Genomic DNA, 25,475 nt, shown 5'->3' with positions numbered 1-25,475 from the left:
ATTGACTTGGCAGCGACTAACGACAAACCATACCAAGTTGCTCTCTCTTCAGAAGGCCTGGCCAATTTACAAAGCCACCAGAAAAGTATCAGTGCACCTCTTAGCCCCTAATCCTGCTAACATTTTTTTTTTTTAAATCGCTTGGTTAGTTTTGCTAATTTAACAGATATGGTGGAACCTCATAAAGAATAATTTCTTCATTATCAGAGAGATTAAAAGTTTTCTGAATTTTCCTACCATAAATATCTGTTATTATTCTTTGTTTTTCTTATACATTAAGGAAATTTTAAAAACTGAGGAAAATGTTTCAACGATCATGCTATAAATAACTCTCAAAAACACTTGTGTTCGATTTCAGTACACAAACATTTTTGGGTTACTTGCAGTTTACTTTGCACAGAACCGTCATAAGACCTAAAAAATTATAAAATAATTGTAATTGGAGAAATGCTAAAAATTTGTAATTGGAGAAGTGCTAGCTCCCCAAAAAAAGTGGTTTGGTTTGCTGTCGAGTCAATTCCAACTCATAGCAACCCTATAGGACAGAGTAGAACTGCCCCATATAGTTTACAAGGAGTGCCTGGTGAATTTAAACTGTGGACCTCCTGGTTAGCAGCCGTAGTTCTTAACCACTACACCACCAGGGTTTCCAGAGAAGTGCTAAGTAGTACCAATTACCTGAGGTTCTTTAAATGGTAATACCACTCTCAGTGATGCTCCACTGTTGTTTTCTTTAACAGTTCAGGCTTCTCTGAGCATCTGATAAAAATCTATGGATGATCTCCACAGAAAATACCCATGTGCATACATTTTGTAAAAGATTTCACAGACTTCTATAGGCCCCTCATTAATAAGTCCTGTTTTAGAGTCATCTTTGGCTGATCTGTGTCATTTTTTCCTTTCAAATGTCTTTCATAACTGTACTTTTCTGTATATTCCCATTGCTTATCCCCCTTCTGTGTCTGGTTTACAGAGAGGAACAGCAGAGGAGAAAAACATAAAGGGATGATTATCAATGATGTCATTGCAGAGATGAGTTCTGTGGTAGGGAAAGCCCAGAGAGCTGTGGAGGAGAGCCACCACCCTAGCCTGAGTCATCGTCTCTCACCCAGACAACTGTAAAAGCTTCCTGATAAGCCTCTCATATTTCTCTTTTGCCTTCTGCCCTAGTCCATTTTGTGCCCAATTATCTGAGATATCTTTTTAAAGTCCAATCATATCATGTTATCACTTCTTGAAACTCTCCAATTACACTAAGAATAGAATTCAAACTCCCATTCATAGCCTCCAAGTTTGTACATGAGCTGGCTCTACCCACTACCCTACTGCATTCTATTTAGTTTAGGCTATTCTAGCCTCACTTTCCTTCATCTGCCTCAGGACATTTGCACTAGCTATTCCCGCTGCCTGGATCACAAGTCTCCTGGAACTTCCCATGACTTACTTTTTCTCTCTTCATTTTGGTCTCAGGCAACTGAAAGGAGCTTTCCCTGACCCCACCATCTAAAGTCTTTGCCCCACCCAATCACTCTTTTATTCTTTCCCTGTGCTATTGTTTCATAGCACACTATTGCTTCCAGGCACTTATATATTGTTTGTTTTCTGTCTGCCATGAAGGCAGGACTTTATTTTCTGGTCTAACCTCAGGGCTTAGAATAATACCCACTACACACAGTAAGTTGCTCAACCAGTATTTGTTAAATAAATGCTGAGGTTACCATGTTGCTTATGCACAATAGACCATATCTGATTCCTGCTCACAGGGCAAACAGTTAAAGAAAGTTTTGTAGAAGTAAAAATTCTTAACTATATCAGTCTCCAGGTTATGAACATACAACTTATGGACAATCATACTTAAGTACTAACTGCCATAAAGCCTATTATATTAAAAATTTGAGTTAAATACATACAATAGTTTGTAATAATGAACACATGCACTACTTTGTGATGTTCATGAAAATATAGCATGATTTGGAAGTGTTTCTTAAGTGTTTTCTATGCATAGAAAGGTAAAGTACATACTATATACTAAAACAAACAAAACAAGGGTCCAGGAATCTATGCAGTACCAACTGAGATGTTTCAACAAATGGATGCAATGCTGGAAGCACTCATTTGTCTGTGCTAAAAAATTTGGAAGACAACTATCTGGCCAACTGACTAGAAGAGATCCATATTTGTGCCCATTCCAAAGAGGGGTGATCTGATGGAATGTGGAAATCATCAAAAAAAATCACTAACATCACATTCAAGTAAAATTTTGCTGAAGGTCATTCAAAAATAGTTGTGGCAGTACATCAACATGGAACTGACAGAAACTTAAGCTGGATTCAGAAGAGGGCATGGAACGAGAGATATCACTGCTGATGTCAGATGGATCTTGGCTGAAAGCAGAGAATACCAGAAAAGTGTTAACCTATGCTTTATCGACTATGCAAAGGCCTTCGACTGCGTGGATCATAACAAATTATGGACAACATTGCAAAGAATGGGCATTTCATCAAGGACACAAGGTAATTACAAGCCGAAGAGACAGAAAGGGCCACGTAAACCAGAGACTACATCAGCCTGAGACCAGAAGAACTAGATGGTGCCTGGCTATAACTGATGACTGCCCAGACAGGGAACACAACAGAGAACCTCTGAGGGAGCAGGAGAGCAGTGGGATACAGACTCCAAATTCTTGTAAAACGACCAGACTTAATGGTCTGAATGAGACTAGAAGGACCCTGGTAGTCATGGCCCCCAGACTTTCTGTTAGCCCAGGACAGGAACCATTCTCAAAGCCAACTCTTCAGACAGGGATTGGACTGGACAATGAGATAGAAAGGGATGCTGGTGAAGAGTAAGTTCTTGGATCAAGTAGACATTTAAGACTATGTTGCCATCTTCTATCTGGAGGGGATATGAGAGGGCAGAGGGGGTTAGAAGCTGCAGAATGGACACGAAAAGAGAGAGTGGAGGGAAGCAGTGGGCTGTCTCATTAGGGGGAGAGCAATTAGGAGTATATAGTAAGGTGTAAGGTGTATTAGTAAGGTGTATATAAATTTTTGTATGACAGACTGAATTGATTTGTAAACTATCACTTAAAGCACAATAAAAATTTAAAAGAAAAAAAAAGAATGGCCATTTCAGGACACTTAATTGTGCTCATGAAGAACCTGTACATAGATCAAGAGGCAGTTATTCAAACAGAACAAGGCGATACAGAGTGGTTTAAAATCAGGAAAGATGTGCTTCAGGGTTGTAGCCTTTCACCATACTTTTCAATCTGTGTGCTGAGCAAATAAAAAAAAAATTTGAGAAGCTGGACTATATGGAGAAGAATGGGGCATCAGGATTGGAGGGAGACTCATTAACAACCTGCATTATGCAGATGACACAACCTTGCTTGCTGAAAGCCAAGAGGACTTGAAGCACTTACTGATGAAGAACAAAGCCTACAGCCTTCAATATAGATTACACCTCAACATAAAGAAAACAAAAATCCTCACAACTGGACCAATAAGCAACATCATGATAAATGGAGAAAAGCTTGCAGTTGTCAAAGATTTCATTTTACTTGAATCCACAATCAATGCCCATTGAAGCAGCAGTTGAGAAATCAGACAATGTATTTGCATTGGGCAAATCTGCTGCAAAAGACCTCTTTAAGGTGTTGAAAAGCAAAAATGTCCCTATGAGGACTAAGATGTGTTTGACCCAAGTCATGGTATTTTCAATCACCTCATATGCATTCAACAGCTGGACAATAAATACGGAAGACCAAAGAAGAATTGATGCATTTGAATTATGGTGTTGGCAAAACCCAGCCCAGTGCCGTCAAGTCAATTCCGACTCATAATGACCCTATAGGACGATGGTTGGCAAAGAATATTGAATAAAGCATAGACCACCAAAAGAACAAACAAATCTGTATAGAAGAAGTGCAGCCAAAATGCTCCTCGGAGGCAAAGATGGTAAGATTTTATCTCACATGCTTTGGAAACGTTATCAGGAGGGACCAGTCCCTGGAGAAGGACATCATGCTTGGTAGAGGGTCAGTGAAAAAGCAGAAGACCCTCAACAAGATGGATTGACACAGTGGCTGCATCAATGGGTTCAAACATAGCAATGATTGTGAGGATGAAGCACGTGAGTCGTTTTGTTCTGTTGCACGTGAGTTGCTACAAGTCAGAACCAACTCAATGGCACCTAACAGCAACACATGCTAAGACAAACATTTGACTAACCATAGGCCTTTCAGTTAGTACCCAAGCATTTAAACTTTGCACCACATGGGCTCCTTATAACAATTGTTAGCAGGCTGATACTCATGTCTGAGGTTTTCCTATTCTTGTAAAAAATCGGCTTCTAAAGACCAGATTTGTAATTTTTATTTTAAAAAAGGAGGAAGCCGTCATACATTGTGTTTGACAAAAATGCAGTATATGTCTTGGGTATGTCAACCAATGTCACAAAACAATATGTGTATTAATTGTTTAATGAGAAGCTAGTTTGCTCTGTAAACCTTCACCTAAAGCATTATTAAAAAAGAAAAAAATTTCCTTCCCCCCACCAAGTTGTTTTAATTTTTTTAAAAAAAAGAAACACAATATAGTACATGGTAAAGGATTGAAACTACATAGAAATGTTAAATGAGAAGTAAAATTCTTCCTCTGGCAACCGGTTTAGAGGTATGAAAGACAAAGGCAGACAAATCTGGAAACTCTTCAAGGGGTGTTATTACACCCAGCCTGAGCGATTGGACTGATTATGGTTTTGTTTACAGAGTAGGGAACACATTGGAAGAGGGAAATTTTGTTGAGGTGGGGGAGAAAAAGAGATGAGTTATTCTGTTTGGGTATCTGCTTAGTTAAGTGTCCTGTGCAATGTTCAGATTGAGGTTTCTATTTGATTAAATAGATAAATAGCACAGGAGAGATTCAGGACTTATCACAGTATTGGTAATATGGAAATAAAAGAGACAAACCAGAGAGTGTGTACAGAGTGAGAAGAAGCTGAAAGGCAACATTTAAGGGATCACTAAAATTAGGGGGTGGGAAAAGGGAGAATACCCTGCAATGAACTAAGAAGGAACGGTAACTAGAGTTGAACAGAACCAGAGCCTTTGCCCTAGAAATCAAAAGAAGAGAAAGTTTCAAGGAGAGACTTTTGTATAATGCCAAAGAGATGGCAAGTCACAGGGAGACTGAAAGTATCCACTGTATTTGGCATTAGGAGACCACTGTGACATGATGGGGAGACAAATGCCTGATGGAGAAAATGGATGCTGAGTGAATTGCACTGTGCTTACTGGGGTTACCCAGAAGAGCACAAATATGGCAATGCCCATTTATCCCCTGTGTACAGACTCATAAAAACCTCATATGAGGTGAAGAACAAGGAAGCAGAGACAGCAAGTGGAAAGCATTATTTCAAGGAGATGTTTTCAAACAGTTTTGATAACAGGAGGTCATGCTTTAATTTACAGAAAAAGTAGGACACAGAATTATGTATACAGTGTGGTGCCAATTGTGTTAAAAAATGGCAAAGAAAATCTGATGCAGTAAGTAGCACAGTAGTAGGAACACGGGTAATTTTTTGTTTGTACTTTCTAAATTTCTTTGGAAAAAAAATCAAACATTAAAAGAGAAGAATGGCTAATTGTTGCCTCAGAGAAAACAGAGAGAAAAAGATCAGAGGAGCTAAAGAAAGGACTATAGCCTGAGACAGGACAATAGACTCCAGGAGTAACAAGAGAGGATGGAAATGGTGATTTTCCTCATCATCAAGGGCCATACCCTATTCTTAGCTCCCCTCCCTCCTACCCACCATTCAAGCCTTTTCTTCCCAGATTTTGTCTGCTGACATTCAATTACGTGAACAATGAATTTTTCTTACATAAATCCCACTGCTGTTGAGTCAATTCCAACTCATAGCAACCTTATAGGACAGAGTAGAGCTGCCACATAGGGTTTCCAAGGCTGTAATCTTTATGGAAGCGGACTGCCACATCTTTCTCCCTGATGCAGCTGGTGGGTTTGAACCATCGACCCTTTCAGTTAGCAGCCAAGTGTTTTAAGCACTGCGACACTAGGGCTCCTTTTTTTTTTTTTTTTTTTACATAAGAGGAACATTTTAGAGTTTGAACTATATACACCAGTTGCCATCTAGTTGGTTCTGACTCTTGACAACCCTATGTGTTTCAGAGTAGAATTGTGCTCCACGGGATTTTCAATGGCTATGATTTTTTAGAAGTAGATTGCCAGGTCTTTCTTCTGAGGTGCTTCTGAGTGGACTGAACCTCCAACCTTTCCTTTAGCAGCCAAGCACTGTTAACCACAAGCACACACAAAAACAGCTGCTGTTGCCTTGATTCCTACTCATGGCAATCCCAAGTGTATCAGAGTAGAACTATGCTCCGGAGAGTTTTGGATGGCTAATTTTTCAGAAGTACATCACTAGCCTTTCTTCCAAAGTGCCTCTGAGTGGACTCCAACCAACCACCTTCCAGTTAGCAGCTGAACGTTAACCATTTGTACAAAGCAGGAACAACTATCGCACTTAAAACAGGCCAATATATGTCCGCTGAATTGACATATGGATGAATGAATTGGGTAGGAAGATAGAAAAGTGAAACTGAGACCCACAAGAGATGACACAGAGTGCCCTGTGATAATAATCACTGGAATGAGCTTTATATTTCTGCTGTTTTTGAAACAAAGTGGTTTTTATAGCTTTAGTTTATTTCTTTGAACGGCATATAATGTATATCACAAACACTTGATTCAGTGATGTGGTGCAAAAAGGCTGTAAGCATTTGTATTAAAGCCATAGAAATAAGATGCACCTAAAACAGACATTAAATAACTTAGCAATGTTCACTTCATTTGACCACCCTGGTGGCACAGTGGTTAAGAGCTCAGCTGGTAACCAAAACGTGAGCAGTTGGAATCCACCAGCCGCTCCTTGGAAACCCTACGAAGCAGTTCTACTCTGTCCCGTAAGGTAGCTATGAGTTAGAATCGTGGCAACGGGTATGTATATAGTTCAAATCCTGAAATGTTCCCCCTATGTTATGTAAAAGTTTACTGTTCATCTAATTGAATGTCAACAGGTAAAATGGGGGGAGAGAGTCAGAGGTGCGGGAGAGAAGAGCCATGAAATGCCATTATAAATGGACATCATTTGACCTTTTCTTTTACTCGTTTGCCTTCTTCCTCCCTCCTTCCCTTCATTTACATTTCTTTTTCGTCGTTTCTTCACTTTCTCCCTTAAATCTTGCCTTTCTCTGAGTCCCTCTTTTCGCTTCCCCTTCCCTCCTCCTGGACCCGCGCCCTGCCTCCCAGCACGCTGGTCAGCTCCTCTTGCCGGCTCGCTGGCTCAGCCCCGCCCACTCGGAGCTCGAGTCACGAGTCTGGGGTCAGTGAGCAGCGAAGGAGGCGGTGCGAGGTGGGGATTCCGCAGCGCGCATGGGCGGAGCCGGGTGCGCGGGCCGCCCCAGCTATATCTGCGCCTGCGCGGCGCTGCTGCGGGGCCAGTCGGGACGGAGGAGACAAGATGGCGCTGCGGACGATGCGGGGGATCGTGAATGGGGCCGCACCCGAGCTACCCAAGGCCACCAGTGGGCCCGTGGTGGGAGCTCGGGAACAGGCGCTGGCAGTTAGCCGGAACTACCTCTCCCAGCCTCGCCTCAGTGAGTATCAGAGAGCAAGACGAACGCTGTCTTTGCTACTTAGCCCTGCCCCTTGCACCCACTCACCTGCTTGGCCCTCGGGGGGTGGGTGGTATTTCTTTTTCTCTGCGGCGTTCCTCTGACCCTGACACATGTAGATCTGTCTGTAGAAGGAGGTTTGCGTGCACCCTACATTTTCGGAACGTAGGTGGGCCGAGGACAAGAGCACCAAGGGGACCCTTTTTCTGGGATGGTGGGCTCCTGGCTATTGCCCCACCGTCTCCAAGTTCCCCGAAAGTGGAGCATTCTCAGGCACAAGCGCTTGCTTCCTGTCTCGGAGGGCCGCTTCTTGTCACTTCAGTTTTTATCTTCCCTTGACCACGTTTGGATATTTTAGTGGTCGAGGGAACGCCCCTTCCATGGTCTCCCGCTGGTGAGGAACTCAGGTCCTGTCGTGAGGCTTCTGAGAGCGCGGACAGTGCAGTGCGGTCGCTGACGTGGTCAGGCCTTTGGTGGATGGAGCTCAGGCCCGCAGTCAGAGGAGATGTGGCAGCTTGTTCAGTGGAGGGGCTGCTCTGATACCTAGATATCAGAGAACACTAGAGCTGAAAAGTACCCTGCAGGTCACCTAGTCCAGCCCTCTCGTTTTACAAGTGAGAAGCCTAAGGTTCTGGGAAGGGTAGGACTTGCCAGGTTTCAGACACCTAATTAGTGGCAGAGCAGGAACTAAAAATCCAGTTTCTTAATTCTTGGTGGACCTTTTTCTAGTATTGCCTCTTCATTTACTGATTAGTTAACCATCCTAGGTTGAGTGCAAGATTATCTTGGAGACGCCAAGCAGCTTTGTCCATACTACATCGCTGTGCATGTTAAGTGCTGTTGTGATTATAAAAAAATTTTAATATACCAGGTTTAAATGGACAAGTCAGCAGTTCAGGAAGAAATGGTTTTTGATTACACTTGTGAAGTATCAAACCTCTTCACAGCATCCTTGGAAGCTGGGAATGAGTCTCGGAAGTAGACTTTTTTTTTTTTTTTTTTTTAAACTTGGGAAAGTGTAGGATGTTTCTTTCCTCAGGTGGTGAGACTGCATCTGCACTGGTTAATTGCCAGAGCGCCAGTCTGTGGGTGGCTCATTGGTTAATTTCAGATGAAGGGCTTTAGTCAGGGCGCTTTCCAGCCTGACTAATCCTACCGTGGTCTGTCACTGGGTCATGTGATAGCACTGCAGTGTGAGAAGGAAGGAAAGCACACTTGATTCTATAAATTGCTAAGACATTGCTTTTTACACTGGGAATTACTTGGATTAGAGACTGCCTGTCGGGTATTTATATGAAACCTGAAGTAAGTGTTTTGGGAAACTGACAGGTGTTGCATTATTTTATAGGCTGTGATAATAAGTTTACACTTAAAAATTACAAATTCTCTTTTATAAACTGTATTTGTATGCTTTTCTTTGGATAGGACAGATAGATAGGCTAATGATGCTTGTAGAAAAAGGTTATAAGGGTGCATTAGTCAGTCTCCTTATAATTACTCATTCAGTGTCAATTCAGAGAGTATCAACTGAAATAATGATAACATTTAAACAGCACTGTATGATTAAGGTTGTAAGACTTTAGGGAATAAGTAATATTCTGTGTTTGTGTGTTTAACCAGTGGCCGAAGAACTTACCTTTTTTTAATCCCTAGTTTGCACTTGAGTACAACCAAAAGGTTGGCAGTTTGAATTCACCCAGTGGGGCCACGGAAGGAAGCCTTGGCAATCCATTTCTGTAAAGATTACAGCCAAGAAAACCGTATGGAGCAGTTCTACTCTGTCACATGGGGTCGACATGAGTCAGAATTGACCTGACAGCAATGGGTTTTGGTTTATAAGGGTCCAGGAAGGAACAGTCACCAGCAGCCTCTGACCTGCTGGGTCCCTACGGACCCGGTGTCTCTCTGTTTAATCTCACTGCAATGGAGGCCTTGACTGGGGATGTCGGAAGCAAAGAAATTCATGTGAGGTTGGGGGAACCTGGCCACTTGTGTGTGTAGACTTATTCTACATGCATTCCGGTTTCCCACTTACCAACTTGTGTCATCTTGGAAAAGTTACTTTACCTCCCTGAACCTCACAGCACTAAAAATAGCTCATACCGTATGGCTTTTCTATTAGGAGAGAATGAAATAGGCTATGGAAATTGCTTAGACCAGTGCCTGGCACACAGTAAGTGCTCAATGTGAACATGCCATACTAGTTGCCGCCAAGTCGATTCTGAATCATGGTGACCCCAAGTGTGTCAGAGTAGAACTAGCACAGTGCCTGCCACATAGAGAAACCAAAACCAAACTAAGCCCACTGCCATTGAGTCAGTTACAACTGATAACGACCCTATAGGACAGAAGAGAACTGCCCATAGGGTTTCCAAGGTTGTAAATCTTTATAGAAGCAGACTGCCACATCTTCCTCCCTCGGAACTGCTGGTGGGTTCAAACTGCCAACCTTTCAGTTAGCAGCCTGGTGCTGAACCACAGCACCACCACATAGAAGGTGTCCGAAATTGTTGTATAACTTGCATTTAAATTCCCTGTTCTGATAGTTTAGAGAATAGATTCTTAACATGGATTAAGTCAGTAGGGAGTTGTTACTTAATTGGGTTGATTTGAGTTCCCCTTCTGTACCTCTGTTGTTTTGAAAAACGTAAACAATATACTTAGGCCAATAACTAACTACATTCGAATATCTTTTTCCTGTTTTGCCACATTATTGATTCTAGTCAACAGCTTTAGTTGCTTCTGAATATATATTTATTAACCTCTTTATTTTTCTAGTTAAAGATTGATGATATCATCTTAGGTGATAGGTAATTATAGTTATTTAATATGTGCTTTTCGAGTGAAGGAATGGAATAATATTAGTAGTTCCACTGTACAAATTGGACCTGTTTAAAAACAGTTTGAAGATTATAGCGCTGTTAACAAGAAATGGAAAATGACATATGCAGTCTTAAGATTAGAAAATGACCCTCAGCACTTTAGTCAAATTTCCGAAGTCACGGGGAAGGAAAACTTGATTTTCTTTTAAACCTTGAGCAGGGTTCAGTAATATACATAGAGCTCGTGGACACTAAACATTTTGAATTAGATTGTCTCCATTGTTCTTGAGATCCTAGATCAACTAACCTGAAGTTCCTTACATCATAAACCAGAGCTAGTCCCAGCAGAAAGTCAAATTAAGGAATCCGCCTTTTTCTAGAACTTCTCCTTCCTCAGGTTCTCACTGCTCAGGGTGTGGGTCTCTACTGTTCTTGCACAATGCAAGATGGGTTTTTGTTTCACTACTAAGGCGGAGGCTAGGACTAGGTCTCTTACTGTGCAAAGGCTATTGAATTTTCTCTTGAAAATTTCACAATCATTAAGTAATGTTAGTTGTACATTGGACAGTCTTATATCCTGCAGGAGGAAGAGGATGTCATCTGACAAAATGGGCTTCTTAAAACTTTTGTAGCTTTTGGTTTTTAAATGTTAATTTCATAAATATTTATTGCCTGCTTGATAGTTCAAAATCAAAGATGTGACTTTTTAGTTGTAAAATGTGTTAAGCAGGTAATGTAATGTAATGTAAACATGTATCTGCTGTATTGTCAGAAGTTCGGGTTGTCCCTCATATATCTACCTATGGACCAAGGTTCTTATTCATTTGGAAATTTTCAAGAGGACAGTGGTCATTATTTTGGCAAATAGAAATATTTATGGAATTTCTGAATGAGTTTCGAGTTTCTTGAGGAGACAGGTTCATGTCTTTGGCAGCCTTAATCTAAACTGATATCTCTACTTTAGGCTGTTATTGGTAATGGCTGAATAAATATTGTCGAGGGATAAAATGTAGTATTTGATATCATTTCGTTTGCAAATTCTTTTATTACATGGGAAAGAGCTATAGTTTATATATAAACTATCTTCTAGAACCTGTCTATACTCTGAGTACTAGAAACTGTAATTTCCATGTTTTTAAATGATACTGGAAATTAAATTCGTAAATAGTGTGGGGTCATAGAATACCCACTTTAGAGTAAAATACACATGTATAAAAGTTCTAATCTGTGCTCCCCCATTTAGTAACAAGGCAACTGTAGGCAGATCACTTAATTCTGAGACCCTTAGTTTCCTTAAGTTGTGATGGTGGTATCAGCCTTGCTTACCCAACAGTGTTTTATGAAGATAGGGGGATAGTGTTTGTTCAGTGGTAGAATTCTCACCTTCCATGTGTGACACCCAGGTTTGATTCAGGGCGCACCTCATGGTGCAGCCACCACCGGTCTGTCAGTGGAAGCTTGCACGTTGCTGTGATGCTAACAGGTTTCAGTGGAGCTTCCAGACTATGACAGACTAGGAAGAAATGCCTGGTGATCTACTTCTGAAAATAAACCAGTGAAAACCATATGGATCACAACAATCTGATACACAACTGGTCATGGAAGTGGCACAGAACTGGGCAGTATTGCTTTCCATTGTGTGTGGGGCCGCCATGTGTGGGGGTGACTCTGGCAGCTGACAGCAATGTGAAGATGCTCTTTCAAAGTGTTACTTTCTAAATATAAAGTTTGGTGGTGTTTTTATGTAGTCTGGGTTATGAAGTTTACAATATATCATTTATCGGTATATATCCATTGCTGTCAAGTCAGTTCCAAGTCATAGCTGTAGGATAGAGTAGAAGAAACTGCTACCCTATAGCTTCCAAGTCTATAACCTTTACAGAAGCAAGACTGCCACATCTTTCTCCCACGGAGGGCCTGGTGGGGTCCAACTGCTGACCTTTCGGTTAGCAGCCAAGCACTTAACCAGTGCACTACCAGGGCCCCTTATTTATTGGTTTAGTGTGTGTGTGTGTATATATATATATATCAGTCTAGCTTAAACCAAACAGATTTCTTAACCTTTGATTTAATTGAATTGGTCGTCTCCTGTTTTTTGTGCTTTTCAGCGAGGATGAACTGCTGAGGCATCGCCATCAGATACTCTGTTCTCTACTTAAACTCTCCCAGTGACTACACTCCATTGGAGAAGGATTGTTTTGCAGTATTGACAAAACGTAGACACTAGGGAAATATTGCCCAGTGCATTGAATACTAAAAATGACTTATTTTTCATAACTAAAGTTGCAGACTTATAAAATTATTTTAGGTGTTGTAGCTAGATAAGTCTTGCAAATGAGTATAATAATATACCAGACCATAAAAACAATCACTTCGGTTTTAGAGTTTGGGCTGTGATATAGCCATAGAGTTAAAGAACAAGTGACTCTGGGACCAGACTATATGGATTGAGATTCTTCAGCAAGTTACTTAATTTCTCTGAGAATCATTTTTCTCATCTAAAGCTTGGGATAAGAATAGTTATTACCTCATAACTTTGTTTTGGAGATTAAATGAGAATTCTTGATAAGTACTCATTAAATGTGTGTTGGTATTAATCAGTTAACTTGTAGGATATTAGGCTTTTTCAAAAAAGGCTGTTCTTTAGATGAAGTAGAATCTTGTCTTCTGAGTAGAAGTCAGCTTGATTCACTGTTTCCAGGAAGAGCCATGACTGGTGTTTCTTTTTCTCAGTCATACTTTTGCTCGTGACTGGCAAAACTTAATAATTTTGAAGGAGGTTGAATTTTAAACGGGAGATTTTTTTTTTTTTTAATTGTACTTTAGATGAAGATTTACAGAAGAAACTGGTTTCTCATCAAACAGTACACACATTGTTCTATGACATTGGTTAACCACCCCACGATGTGTCAACACTCTCCCTTCTCAACCCTGGGCTCCCTATTACCAGCTTTCCTCTTCCCTCCTGCCTTCCACTCCCTGCCCCAGGGCTGGTGCTCCACTTTAGTCTTGTTTTGTTCCATGGGTCTGTTCAGTCTTTGGCCGAAGGGTGACCCTCAGGAATGACCTCATTACTGAGATGAAAGGGTGTCCGGGGGCCATACTCTCAGGGTTTCTCCAGGTTCTGTCAGGCCAGAAAGTCCGGTCTTTCTTTTTGAGTTAGAATTTTGTTCTACATTTTTCTCCAGCTGTGTTCGGGACCCTCTATTGTGATCCCAGTCAGGGCAGTCAGTGGTGGTAGCCGGGCACCATCTAGTTGTTCTGGTCTCAGTCTGGTGGAGGCCATGGTAGATGTGGTCCATTAGTCCTTTGGACTAATCTCTCCCTGTATCTTTGGTTTTCTTCCTTCTTCCTTGCTCCCAAAGGGGTGAGACCAATGCAGCTCCGTAGATGGCCGCTCATGGGGTTTTAAGACCCCAGACGCCACTCATTAAAGTAGAATATAGAACATATTCTTTATAAACTATCTTATGCCACTTCAGCTAGATGTTCCTGAGATCATGGTCCCTACAGTCCTCAGCCAAGCAATTCAGTCCCTCAGGGAGTTTAGATGTGTCAATGGAGCTACCGTGACCTTGCCTTGTACAGGTTGTACTGGCTTGCCTAGTATTATGTACTGTCTTACACTTCACCAAAGTTTCCACCCTTACCTCTTGTCTATTAAGTGTTTTATTGTGCTTTGGATGAAGGTTTACAGAGCAAACTAGCTTCTCATTAAACAGTTAGTACACATACTGTTTTATGGCATTGGTTAACAACCCCACGACATGTCAACACTCTCCCTTCTTGACCTTGGGTTCCCTATTACCAGCTTTTCTGTCCCCTCCTGCCTTCTAGTCCTTGCCCTTGGGCTGGTATTCCCCTTTAATCTCATTTTGTTTTACGGGCCTGTCTAATCTTTGGCTGAAGGGTGAACTTCAGGGAGCGACTTCATTACTGAACTAAAAGGGTGTCTAGGGGCCATACTCTCGGCGTATCTCCAGTCTCTGTCAGGCCAGTAAATCGTGTTTTTTTTTGTGAGTTAGAATTTTGTTCTATATTTTTCTCCTGCTCTGTCCAGGACCCTCTATTGAGATCCCTGTCAGAGCAGTTGGTGGTGGTAGCCAGGCAGCATCCAGTTGTACTGGACTCGGTCTGAGTCTGGTGGAGGCCATGGTAGTTGTGGTCCATTAGTCTTTTGGACTAGTCTTTCCCTTTAAACATGAGATTCCGAAGCATCCTTGTGGTACCAGGTAGAAGCTCAAAGGCGATGCAAATCTTGTTGATAAAGTAAAGAGAATTTTAAGCACCTGAAGGATTTTACTGATGTTACATTTTATTCAAAATAGTTGCCTATAAATCTCAACTAGATCTCCCCTGAAGCCCTGGTGGTATGTAGTGGTTAAGAGCTCAGCTGCTAACCAGAAAGTCAGCAATTTAAATCTACCACCTGCTCCTTGGAAACCCTATGGGGCAGTTCTACTCTGTCCTGTAGGGTCGCTGCGAGTTGGAATCGACCTGACTGCCGTGGGTTTGGTTTTGGTAGATCTCCCCCACCACCACCACCCCCAACTCTTTCTACTCCCCGCCGCCCCCTACCTGTTTAGGGAAAGATTTTGAAAAGTCTTGTATTTCTGTATTTTTTTAAAACTGGGCTCTAAGAAAAAATGTTTCTACTCGGAAGTCACTAAAAAAGCATTGTTTTAAAATGAGAACAGTGAAGAAATTTTTTTAATAGGTTGGGATTATGTTTTAAAAAGTATTTGATTATTTTAAAACAACGGGAGGGATTTTAATAAAAGTGGCAGAAAACGTAGCAAGTGGGGGTTTTTCTAGTAATCTTAGAAGAATGATTAATCCCTTTAGATTATCACACATTGAAGCAGTTTAGCTTTCTTTTTAAGTTGTGACTTGTTTTTTATCTAAGGTAATTAAAAAAAAAAAGCCAGTGTACAGGCTTCTCTTGAGACATTTACAGATATATTCAAGCAAATATTTAATGTCTGGACTTAAATGTCCAGTTGGTGTGAATGAAAGGGGCTCCTGATAGTGCTTGCCTACTCTACCTCAGCATTTGTACCAGGGCACATCCTTCTTGGCCTTAGGCTGAAGGAATTGTGTTTTTAATTCTGAAGCCCCTTGAGTGAACAGACTGATTATTCTTAGAACCATTCTTGAGAGTCTGTGTTTGTGCCAGGAATCTCTACCTAAGCTCATTATAAGACCTCAGAAGATATCAAACAAGTGTAGTGAAATAAGTCAGCCACAAAGGAACAAATAATGTATGATGCCACTTACATGAAATGCCTTGAGTAGGCAAGTGTATAGAGACCAAAGTTTATTAATGGTTACCAGGCCCAGGTAGGAGGAAGGAAAAATGGAGGAGTCACTGCTTATTTCATCTATTCTAATTTCAAATTTAGTTGATTCTGACGTCGTCTGTTAGAGTGTTCTTTTTTACATTTAATGAACATTACACTTGACATAGGTGTGATACGGTTGAAGATTGGCTACTTTTCTATAATGAGGGATTTTGGTAGTACCTTATAGAGTAGACTAAGAGATTACTTCTAGGGCATAATTTGCAGTGTCTGAACTGACAGTATTATTTGACTTTTTATAGAAGAGGCACTTATTTAACTTGACCTCTGGCTTCTCATTTCATTGTCCATTCTCTCCTTTTTAAAGTTCTTTTCCCATAATTTTTATGACACCATTTTATCATGGCTTTTTTCCTTACAGATTATATTTTGTATTTCCAGTACATTTGCCTTGTTATTGTGTGTCATCAAGTCAGTGCTGACTCATAGCAGTCCTACAGGACAGAGCAGACTTGCCCCAGAGGGTTTCCAAGGCTGTAAACCGTACGGAAGCAGACTGCCACATCTTCCTCTTGAGGAGCAGCTGGCGAGTTTGAATCGCCGATCTTTTGGTTAGCAGCCAAGCGCTTAACCACTATGCCACCAGGGCTCCTTGCATTTGCCTTACAGACTATAGTTTGTCACATTTCCTCTGTAAGTTCTGTTACTTCTGCTTAAACTTAATGATTCCCTTCCCCTCCCTCATCTACTTTACTAACTCCTATCCCAAGGTTCAGAGCCCTGGTGGCACAGTGGTTGCATTTGGCAGCTTACCAAATAGTTTGCAGTTTAGATCCACCAGCCGCTCTTTGAAAACCCTATGGGGCAGTTCTCCTCTGCCCTGTAGGATCTCTAGGAGTCCTTAATACACTTGATGGCAACTGGTTTATCCCAAGATTCAGCCTTAAGTGCCACCTCCTATAAAACTTTGTCTTTTCTCCCTGGAAAGTAAGTACAACTGCTGTTTTTTCTGTGTGCACACAGAACCTTTGCACAGCTCATCTTATCACATTGTAACTACCTGGCATCACCCTTCCCCACCGTAAGATTGTAACGCTTCGAAGACGAGTCTTCAGGTCTCCTCCTTATTTGTTTCTGTATCTTGAGCACCTAGAACAATGACAGGGCTGGCTGGAGTAGGGGCTGAAATTGTTTCTGGTTGGATGAGGGTAGACTACGAAAAGCTGTACAGCACAGGTATATTTCATAAATACATTGAAACATGTTTTAACTATTCGAGCGTTCCATATTATAAAAGTTGTAGTAAAGTAGAGAGAGGTTTTTTGATAATACCAGAGAGGTAGTTTAGGATGTTTTGCCATTTGACTACAGCTGACTCTTCTGTGTTTCTTTCCAGCATACAAGACAGTATCAGGAGTCAATGGTCCACTAGTGATTTTAGATCATGTTAAGGTAATACCACTGTCTGTTATAATCTGACCATTTATGAAGTTAAATATCCTGTAACTCTTTTAAAATTTATGTTATGTTTTTAAGCCATTCCTTGACCTGAATGTCAGTGCTACACAGGAGCCAAGAATTTTACACCAGAAGTCAGAAGACCAGATTCCAGTACTGGATCTACTGTGAATTCTGTTTGTAGCATTGAGTCCCTCATCTGCAAAAAAAAAAAAAGAGAGAGAGACAAATAATGTTCATCCTTCATGTCTCACAAGGTTATTAGGAAGAAAAACAGAAATATTTGTGAGTGTGCATTATAAACTGTAGGATACCGTCCAGATATCTGCTATCATAGGACCCGTAACTCATAGACTGCCATGTGTTACAGCTATTTGCACACTTGTCTTCTCTACTAAATTTTAAGCTCTCTGAGTGTGTAAAGATTATTACCTTTTCTTTGTGGGCTTGGTGTTCAAGTATTGAATGAACAAGAATATATTATTTCAACAGTGGCAAAGACCCGAAAGCAAAGAATAGCGTTTACCTATTCAGTTTGTAAGTATCTTTAGTTATATATAATGTTTTCACCCACACCTATATATAAGAACTATGAACACTATCATTGTTATCCTGGAAAAAGAGGTATGGGGTATAGTCTTTAAATGACACATGGGGCTCAGCCTTCTGCCTGAGCTCTATGATCAGAATATCTTGAGAGAAGATAATTTATATAATACGCTTTCTAGAACAGTAATGCTATAATGATCGTTATTGGTGTGGGGTAAGGGATGAGGCACACAATTACTAGTTTGTTGAGAGAGGTTAATGATACGAGTATGTTGGCATGTGGCCCCTCTGGAAGCAGAAAAATATTGGGGAAACATTCCTTAAAGACCAGAGTGCGCTGACTTGTCAGCTTTATTACTAAGATGACATTTTTGTGTGTGACAAGGTACCTGTACAAATTAATCTCAAGATTAAGCATAGCAAATTTACTTCCTGGCCACTGTTTCATTCTAATCTGCAGATTGACTCAAAGCCTCAATATATAGCACCCTTACACGGTACAGTATTCAGGCAAGCACTGATGAATGTTTTGTGAAAGAGAAGTGCCTACACTTTTGGGGGGGAGGGGGGAGGAAAATATTAGGAAGCTTTCTTTTTTTCTTTCTTCTTTTCTATTAATTGAAATTTTAGGTTCATATTTTTTAAGTTTTCATATTTGAACTTCAACTGTTTTAAGTGCTGAGTTCAGCATAGAAAATATGACGGTGAACAATAGAAATGGCTCTGTTCCTGCTGGAGCCATAAGTAAATATATAATTAAAAAATTATGGTGTGTGCTGTGAAGGGTAAGTGTAGGAAACTATGAGAGACAATAACCAGGAAGAAGTTAGAAAATATCTTTGAGGAAGCAGTTTTAAGGGAGCTAAAAAAATTTTTGCTAATTATTATTTTATGGTATACCTCCAGGTAAGGAGAGACTATTAAACAAATTTACCACCAGATTTAGGTCTTTTTGTTTTGTTTTGTTTTGTTTTTCTTTAACAAACTCCCTGGTATTCTTCACAATCTCCCCCATGTCACCCCAAGGTTTAGCTTTGCATTTTCTCGTTTGCTTTCTCAGACCTGTGACAGGTTTTATTTTTGGGTTTTGGTGTTAACGTAAAGCATACATACAGAATGAAGGAACAGATAGGTAATCTCCCACACATTGTGTTAGAGGATAACGGAAGATGGAAAGCTGCTCCCCAGCGCATTTCAGAAGTTAGTGTTACTTTGATTCCAAAGCTAGACAAAAGGTAGCGCTGGAAAAGAGAAATACAGCCATTTTCACTTAAAAACACAGATGCCAGAATTCATAGTAAAATACATTCATGTGTTAGGTATTAGCAAAAATAACTATGTAAAAAAAACAAAAAATTATGACAAAGTAGAGTTTATCTCAGCAACACAAAGGTGATTTGACATTAGAAAATATATCAGTGTCATTCAGCACATTTATGGATTAAACTAGAAAAGTCTTATGCTCTTTTCAGTAAATACAGAAAAAGTATTTGATTAAATACTCATTTCTTAAAAGAAAATCCCTCCTAGAAAACGAGAGTAAAACAAACTTTTGTTTAACTTCTTAGAGGATGTTCACCACAACCTTTAGCAGGCAGCGTACTTAAGGAGAAACTCTAGAAACATTCTCATTTGAATCTGGAGCAAAACGAGGCTGTCTGGTGTCATCATCACTATTCACCCTTGTTACTTGGAACCTAGCCAATACTGTGAGAAAAAGGCTATAAAAGGATTAGAAAGGAAACAGCATGAACTATCATCGTTTCTCGTGGGGCTTTAGTAATTCAGTAGTAGAATTCGTGCCTTCTATGTGGGAGACCTGGGTTTGGTTCCCAGCCAGTACACCTCACGCACAGCCACTACCTGTCTGTCAGTAGAGGCTTGCATGACACTGTGGGGCTGTGAAGGTCTCGGTGGAGCTTCCAGACTTAGGTGGACGTACGACAGCGTGGCCGGTGAAAACCCTGTGAGTCACAGTGATCCAGTATACAACCTATCATGTGGATGACCCAGGATCGGGCAGCATGTCCTTCCATTGTGCGTGGGGTTGCCATGTGTTAGGGGCCAACTTGATGGCAGCAAACAGTCATTTCTTGATATGATTAACTAAACAGAAAATCTAAGCCATTCAGTGGACTGACTGTTAGAAACAGTGAAACAGTGGTAGGGGACAGTTGCTGAATATAGGATCAGTCTGCAGAAACCAGTAGTGTTCTAGATGCTAGAAGTAACTGATTGAATTAAAAAACCATAAAACTTTGTACAAAGACGTGGAACCAAAACCAAACAGTTGCTGTCAAGCCGACTCCAACGCACAGTAACCCCAGGTGCGTCAGAGTAGGACTGGGCACCGGAGGGTCTTCAGTAGCTGAGATTCTGGCAGTACGTTGCCAGGCCTTTCTTCCCAAGCACCTCTGGGTGGACTTGAACCTCCAGCCTTTCAGTTAGCAGGCAGATGCATTAACTGTTTGTACCACTCAAGGACTTCAGTGACATCAAAGAAGATATAATAAATGGAGGTTCCATATTCATGAATGGAAAAATTGAAAATCCCTAAATTAATCTGTAAATTCATTTATTTCTAGCCATAGTCCTGAAAGTATGTATGTGTATGTGTCAGTGGCACTGACAAACTGATTTAAAAATTCATATGCAAGAGTAAAGTTCAGTGCTTGCAATGATAATGCTGCAAAAGAATGAGAAAAGAGACTTCCCCTGCCAGATAACAAAATAAGATAGAAAGTGATTAAGAATAAGGATTTGGCACAGGAATCAGCAAATATCAGTGGAACAAAATTAAACGTCCTGAAACAGTGGTCTGACCTAGCACATGAGAACTTGGTACATGACAGGCACATTGTAAGTCAACAGGGAGCACTTGGGGCTTTTTAGTAAATATTGTTGTAGCAATTTAGTTTTCCATATTAAATAAAAATAAAATTAGATATCAAAAATGAATCCAGATGGATTAAAGACCCAAACATGAAAAATGAAATATAAAACTATTAGAAGAAACTATAGGAGACTGTCTTTATAACTTCAGGTTGGAAAATTTTCCTAAACAAGACAAAAAGGTGCAAGTCATACAGGAAATCATTTTATTACATAAAAATTATTAAAAACTTCCGTATGACAACATAAACTATTAAAAAACAAGAAACAGGGAAAACATTTTTGCAAAGGAATTACTATCCAGAATATATAAACTACTGCCAATAAATAAGAAAAACAAATCCTGTAGCAAAGTGAGGAAAGGATATTAGCAATACATTCATAGGAAATGAAGTCTGAATTGTCAGTAAACATGAAAAGATGCTCAGTATTATGAGAAATTAGGAAAATGCAAATTTAAAAGATGCCATTTTTTAATTTCTAAAAATGGCAAAAATTTAACAATATAAGGAAGGCAGTGGTGTAGGGGAAGGATATTTTTGTGCACTGCTAGGGAGATTGTCAGTTGATAACGGTTGCTCTCCAGAGTGATGTGGCTGAAGACAAGCATACCCTGTACCCCATCATCAGGGAATCCCTGGCACACTTGCATGAGGAGCTACATGCAAGATTGTTCATTTCAGCGTAATCACTGAGGCATCACAGTTTAATCGGCAGGCTTTTTTTTTTTTTTCCCTTCATGTCACACAAAATAGCGATGCATCTTTTGATAGATTATGTTGCTAAAATAAATATTTACATGACAGATCAAAGCAAAAAGTCAAAAACAAAAGTTGCAGAATGATTCATGCAGTATATTGCGATTTATATAAAACACTTTACAATATATTTTTGGGAATGTGTCATAAAATATTAAAAATGGATTAGAGGAATACATATCTGATTAGGAGAATTGGAGGTGGAGTGGGTTAAGGGAGATGTTAGCATTATTTTATTATATTAATAATTTTATTAGTAACATTTTATCCCTCTACTGCCCCCCAAAAAGCACACATGTGATTATGCACACACAGTCCAGAGGCAAACACCGGTTCTGAGTGGTGGGAACACGGGTATTTGTATTTTTTGCACCTTTCTGTAGTCTCAGAATTTTAAAACATTTGCACACAGGAGAAAAGAAATGTAAATGCCATATTTTATGGATTTAAGACCTTTCTCCTTAGTATGTTTGCCAGTATGCATGTCAGTACTGTTTTATTAAGACTTCAGTACCCGAGGACATTATACCTCAGTATGTACTTGTGTGGAGGTTGGGGGGGGGGGGGGAGCGTGTGCACGCACACAGGCTGTGTGGAGAAACAGCATACGGAGTACTTAGGGGAGGAGTTTTTTGGGGAGAGGACTCTTAAAATGTTGGTTATTGATCCTTTATTTCTTCCTATTTAGTTTCCCAGATATGCTGAGATTGTCCACTTGACATTACCAGATGGTACGAAGAGAAGTGGACAAGTTCTAGAAGTTAGTGGTTCTAAAGCAGTGGTTCAGGTGAGCATCACTTTGAGAACTCAATTGAACTTTTTCCTAATCTGAAAACATAGGGAACACTGCTTGTTTTTTCTAGTATTTAATTGAATGAAATGATGTTTTTAGAGATTGTTTACTGGCCATGGAAAAAAAATACTATTTTTGCTTTTTTTTGGCGGAGGGTGGGGGGGGGCCCTGATATCAGCTACCTGTCTATATTGTTCTAGCCCAATAGCTCCACCAGTAAAATTGCTTTTTTTCAGTGGATAAAATGAAGCAGAAAGTCACACAGGAGAGACATGAAAACCAGAATTCAGTGATTATAGGTTAAAACCAAAATGATATCTTGGGGAGGAGCCTGTTCCTTTAAATTGTTTCTTAAAATCCCTGATTTTTACTGGTAACTTGATTATGAGAAATGCCAGTTTTCTCAAATAATTTGCTCTCCTAAAAAAAAAATTTAGAGCAAGCTTGGCAGACTTTCTATAAAAGGCCAGATAATAAGTACTTTAGGCTTTGTGAGGCCACGTAAGGTCTCTGTTGCATAATCTTACTTTTCTCTCTTTTATTTTGTTAACAACCATTTATAAATGTAAAAACATTTAGCTTGCCTGTCAGATTTAGCCTGCAGGCATAGCTTGCCAACCCTTAGTCTAAAGATTAATGTGAACATTTCTTTGTACTTGTATTAATATAGTGTCTGTTTATGTATTTCACTTTATATGGGCTGTTTAACAGATAAAATTTAAGTACCCATGTAAATTTCTGATAACATCTCTTCCTTGATAGGTATTTGAAGGTACTTCAGGGATAGATGCCAAGAAAACGTCCTGTGAGTTTACTGGAGATATTCTCCGAACACCGGTGTCTGAGGATATGCTTGGTGAGTGGATATAATTATTCTTCTGAGCAGAGATCTTGTTCCTTCTAAACACATTGCCAGAAAGTCTAGAAAAGTAATGAACATTTAGAAATCAGTGTCCACTCTGTTCTGTCTTACTGTTTTACAGGTCGGGTATTCAATGGGTCAGGAAAACCCATTGACAGAGGCCCTGTTGTGCTGGCTGAAGACTTCCTTGACATCATGGGTAGGGACAGTGATGGATTTCTGTGTTTGGGGGAAAATAACCTCTACCTGTATTGTACCTTTACCAGATGGAGGGGGGGGTGGGCGGGTGGGTGGCTGTGGCTGTGTGTGTATGTGTGTGTGATTGTTCTAAGTAGGTAACATTTTACCAATAATTTCCTTGACTATTTCCATATTGAATAAAATTATTTTCCATAGAGACCATCTTTACAAATATAAAGATCTTCTGTATCTTTACATATAATATCTTAAAACACTATAAAATATCACTACAGGCTAGTGAAATGTAAATGGTAAAATCATGGCTTTGAAATAAGGATTCCTGTCTTACTTACTTTGCCCTTGTTTAACTTGAGGAACTTTTTCTGCTACCATATATTTTGTGAAGGTACAAAAGACTCACGGAAAATAATTATTTTAATAGTTTCAGGTTTCAAGAATAACTGATTTTTTTTTTTAAGAGTAGAAAGAAATGCTTTATACCATTCTGATCTTATGCTGCTTTTTGTTTTTCTTTTCATTTGATTTCTACTTCCATTCCCAAACAATGTGCAGACATACTAAAATTTTCTCTTTTGGAAATGTATTAGGCCAGCCAATCAATCCTCAGTGTCGAATCTACCCAGAGGAGATGATTCAAACTGGTATTTCAGCCATAGATGGCATGAACAGCATTGCCAGGGGGCAGAAAATTCCTATCTTTTCTGCTGCTGGCTTACCACACAATGAGGTGAGAACGAGGATGTGGTTGGTGGGAAATTTAACTAACGGAGAAGTATTTCTAAATGCTTTACTTGGGCTGGTTTTACTTTTATTGACAAACCAAATAAAGGGTTTTCAGAAAAAATACCTAATGTTATATCATGATTTCTGTCTTCTTAGCTATGTATCTTTGAAAAAAGTACAAAATGTTTTTGTTGGTGATAGACCTATAAAACATCCCAATTTCATTCGTAATTACAATTCCAGAAAGTTGGATAAAACTTACTTCTTTGTAGACATGTAATTCTAGATTTTAACTCAGTTCTTTTATAATCCTCATCAGATTGCAGCTCAAATCTGTCGTCAGGCTGGTTTGGTAAAGAAATCCAAAGACGTAGCAGACTACAGTGAAGAGAATTTCGCAATCGTATTTGCTGCTATGGGCGTAAGTATAATTATTTTCGATTTTAGTGCAGTGTGTAAAACTAAATATTTGTGTTAATGGAACAGTGTGGTAAACTACACATAAATAGCTGACTCTCTCTAGGTGGACACAGGTGGAGAAATTGCCAACTTGACGTGTTGGCCAGACCACAGAGTGAAATTTAGCATTTGACTGTGAGACTGAAGATTGATGCTCCTCTGGCCCGCAGCAGGCTGTTCACTCGGTTGGCTTGTACGGGAACCTTTTGGGTGTTTGAAAGCTTAAGAATAGGAAAAATTCAGATTCATGGCCTGGCCTTGATTAGGAATAGATGTTAAGAATTTTCTTCTCCTAGCACTGATTAAATTATTGCTATTTAGGTAAACATGGAAACCGCCCGATTCTTCAAGTCCGACTTTGAAGAAAATGGCTCAATGGACAATGTCTGCCTCTTTTTGAATTTGGCTAATGACCCAACGTAAGTAAATAAAGCTAGCTATTTCTTCTTTTCACCAGGATCAAAAATGTTACCTTGTTTTCTGAGACTATTGTTGTTGAGTCGATTCTGACTCAGAGTTACCCCATAGGACATAGTAGAACTGTGTATAGGGCCTCCGAGGCTGAAATCCTTACAGGAGCAGATCACCAGGTCTTTTCTCCCACTGAGCATCTTGTGGGTCAGAACTGCCCACCTTTCGGTTAGCACTTAACCATTGCACCACCAGGGCTCCTTTTTTCTAAGACTAAACCAAAACCAAACCAGTTGAAATTGAGTAGGTTCCGACTCATAGCAACCCCATAGGACTCTGTAGAACTGCTGCCCCATAGGGTTTTGAGAGTGGTAAATTTTTATGGAAGCAGACTGCCACATCTTTCTCTCTCAGAGGGGCTCATAGGTTCAAACCATTGACCTTTCGGTTAGCAGGCGAGAGACAAAAAATACTTGTCTCACAGGATTGTTTTACATATTAAAATAAGATCACACCTACATTATAAATTGCCTAGCACATACACAGAGTGG

The 25,475-nt window shown here is 40.0% G+C and overlaps 1 protein-coding gene across 1 annotated transcript in view; it reads left to right on the top strand.

Annotated features, from left to right (window-relative positions):
- The first annotated feature begins 7,505 nt into the window (after positions 1 to 7,505).
- ATP6V1B2 (ATPase H+ transporting V1 subunit B2) overlaps positions 7,506 to 25,475 on the top strand; it is a 28,409-nt gene continuing 10,439 nt past the window's right edge. Inside the window, exons 1-8 of the mRNA XM_049866181.1 lie at positions 7,506 to 7,678; positions 17,215 to 17,270; positions 22,164 to 22,262; positions 23,031 to 23,124; positions 23,252 to 23,329; positions 23,919 to 24,058; positions 24,374 to 24,475; positions 24,835 to 24,932. Coding sequence (XP_049722138.1) covers positions 7,543 to 7,678; positions 17,215 to 17,270; positions 22,164 to 22,262; positions 23,031 to 23,124; positions 23,252 to 23,329; positions 23,919 to 24,058; positions 24,374 to 24,475; positions 24,835 to 24,932 — 803 coding nt within the window. The 5' untranslated portion in view covers positions 7,506 to 7,542. The remainder of the gene's footprint in view (positions 7,679 to 17,214; positions 17,271 to 22,163; positions 22,263 to 23,030; positions 23,125 to 23,251; positions 23,330 to 23,918; positions 24,059 to 24,373; positions 24,476 to 24,834; positions 24,933 to 25,475) is intronic.

This window comes from Elephas maximus, chromosome 22, assembly GCF_024166365.1.
Source record: "Elephas maximus indicus isolate mEleMax1 chromosome 22, mEleMax1 primary haplotype, whole genome shotgun sequence".
Taxonomy (NCBI): Eukaryota; Metazoa; Chordata; class Mammalia; order Proboscidea; family Elephantidae; genus Elephas; species Elephas maximus.
Note: the sequence above shows the minus strand (reverse complement) of the source record. Positions and strands in the feature narration are given on the sequence as shown.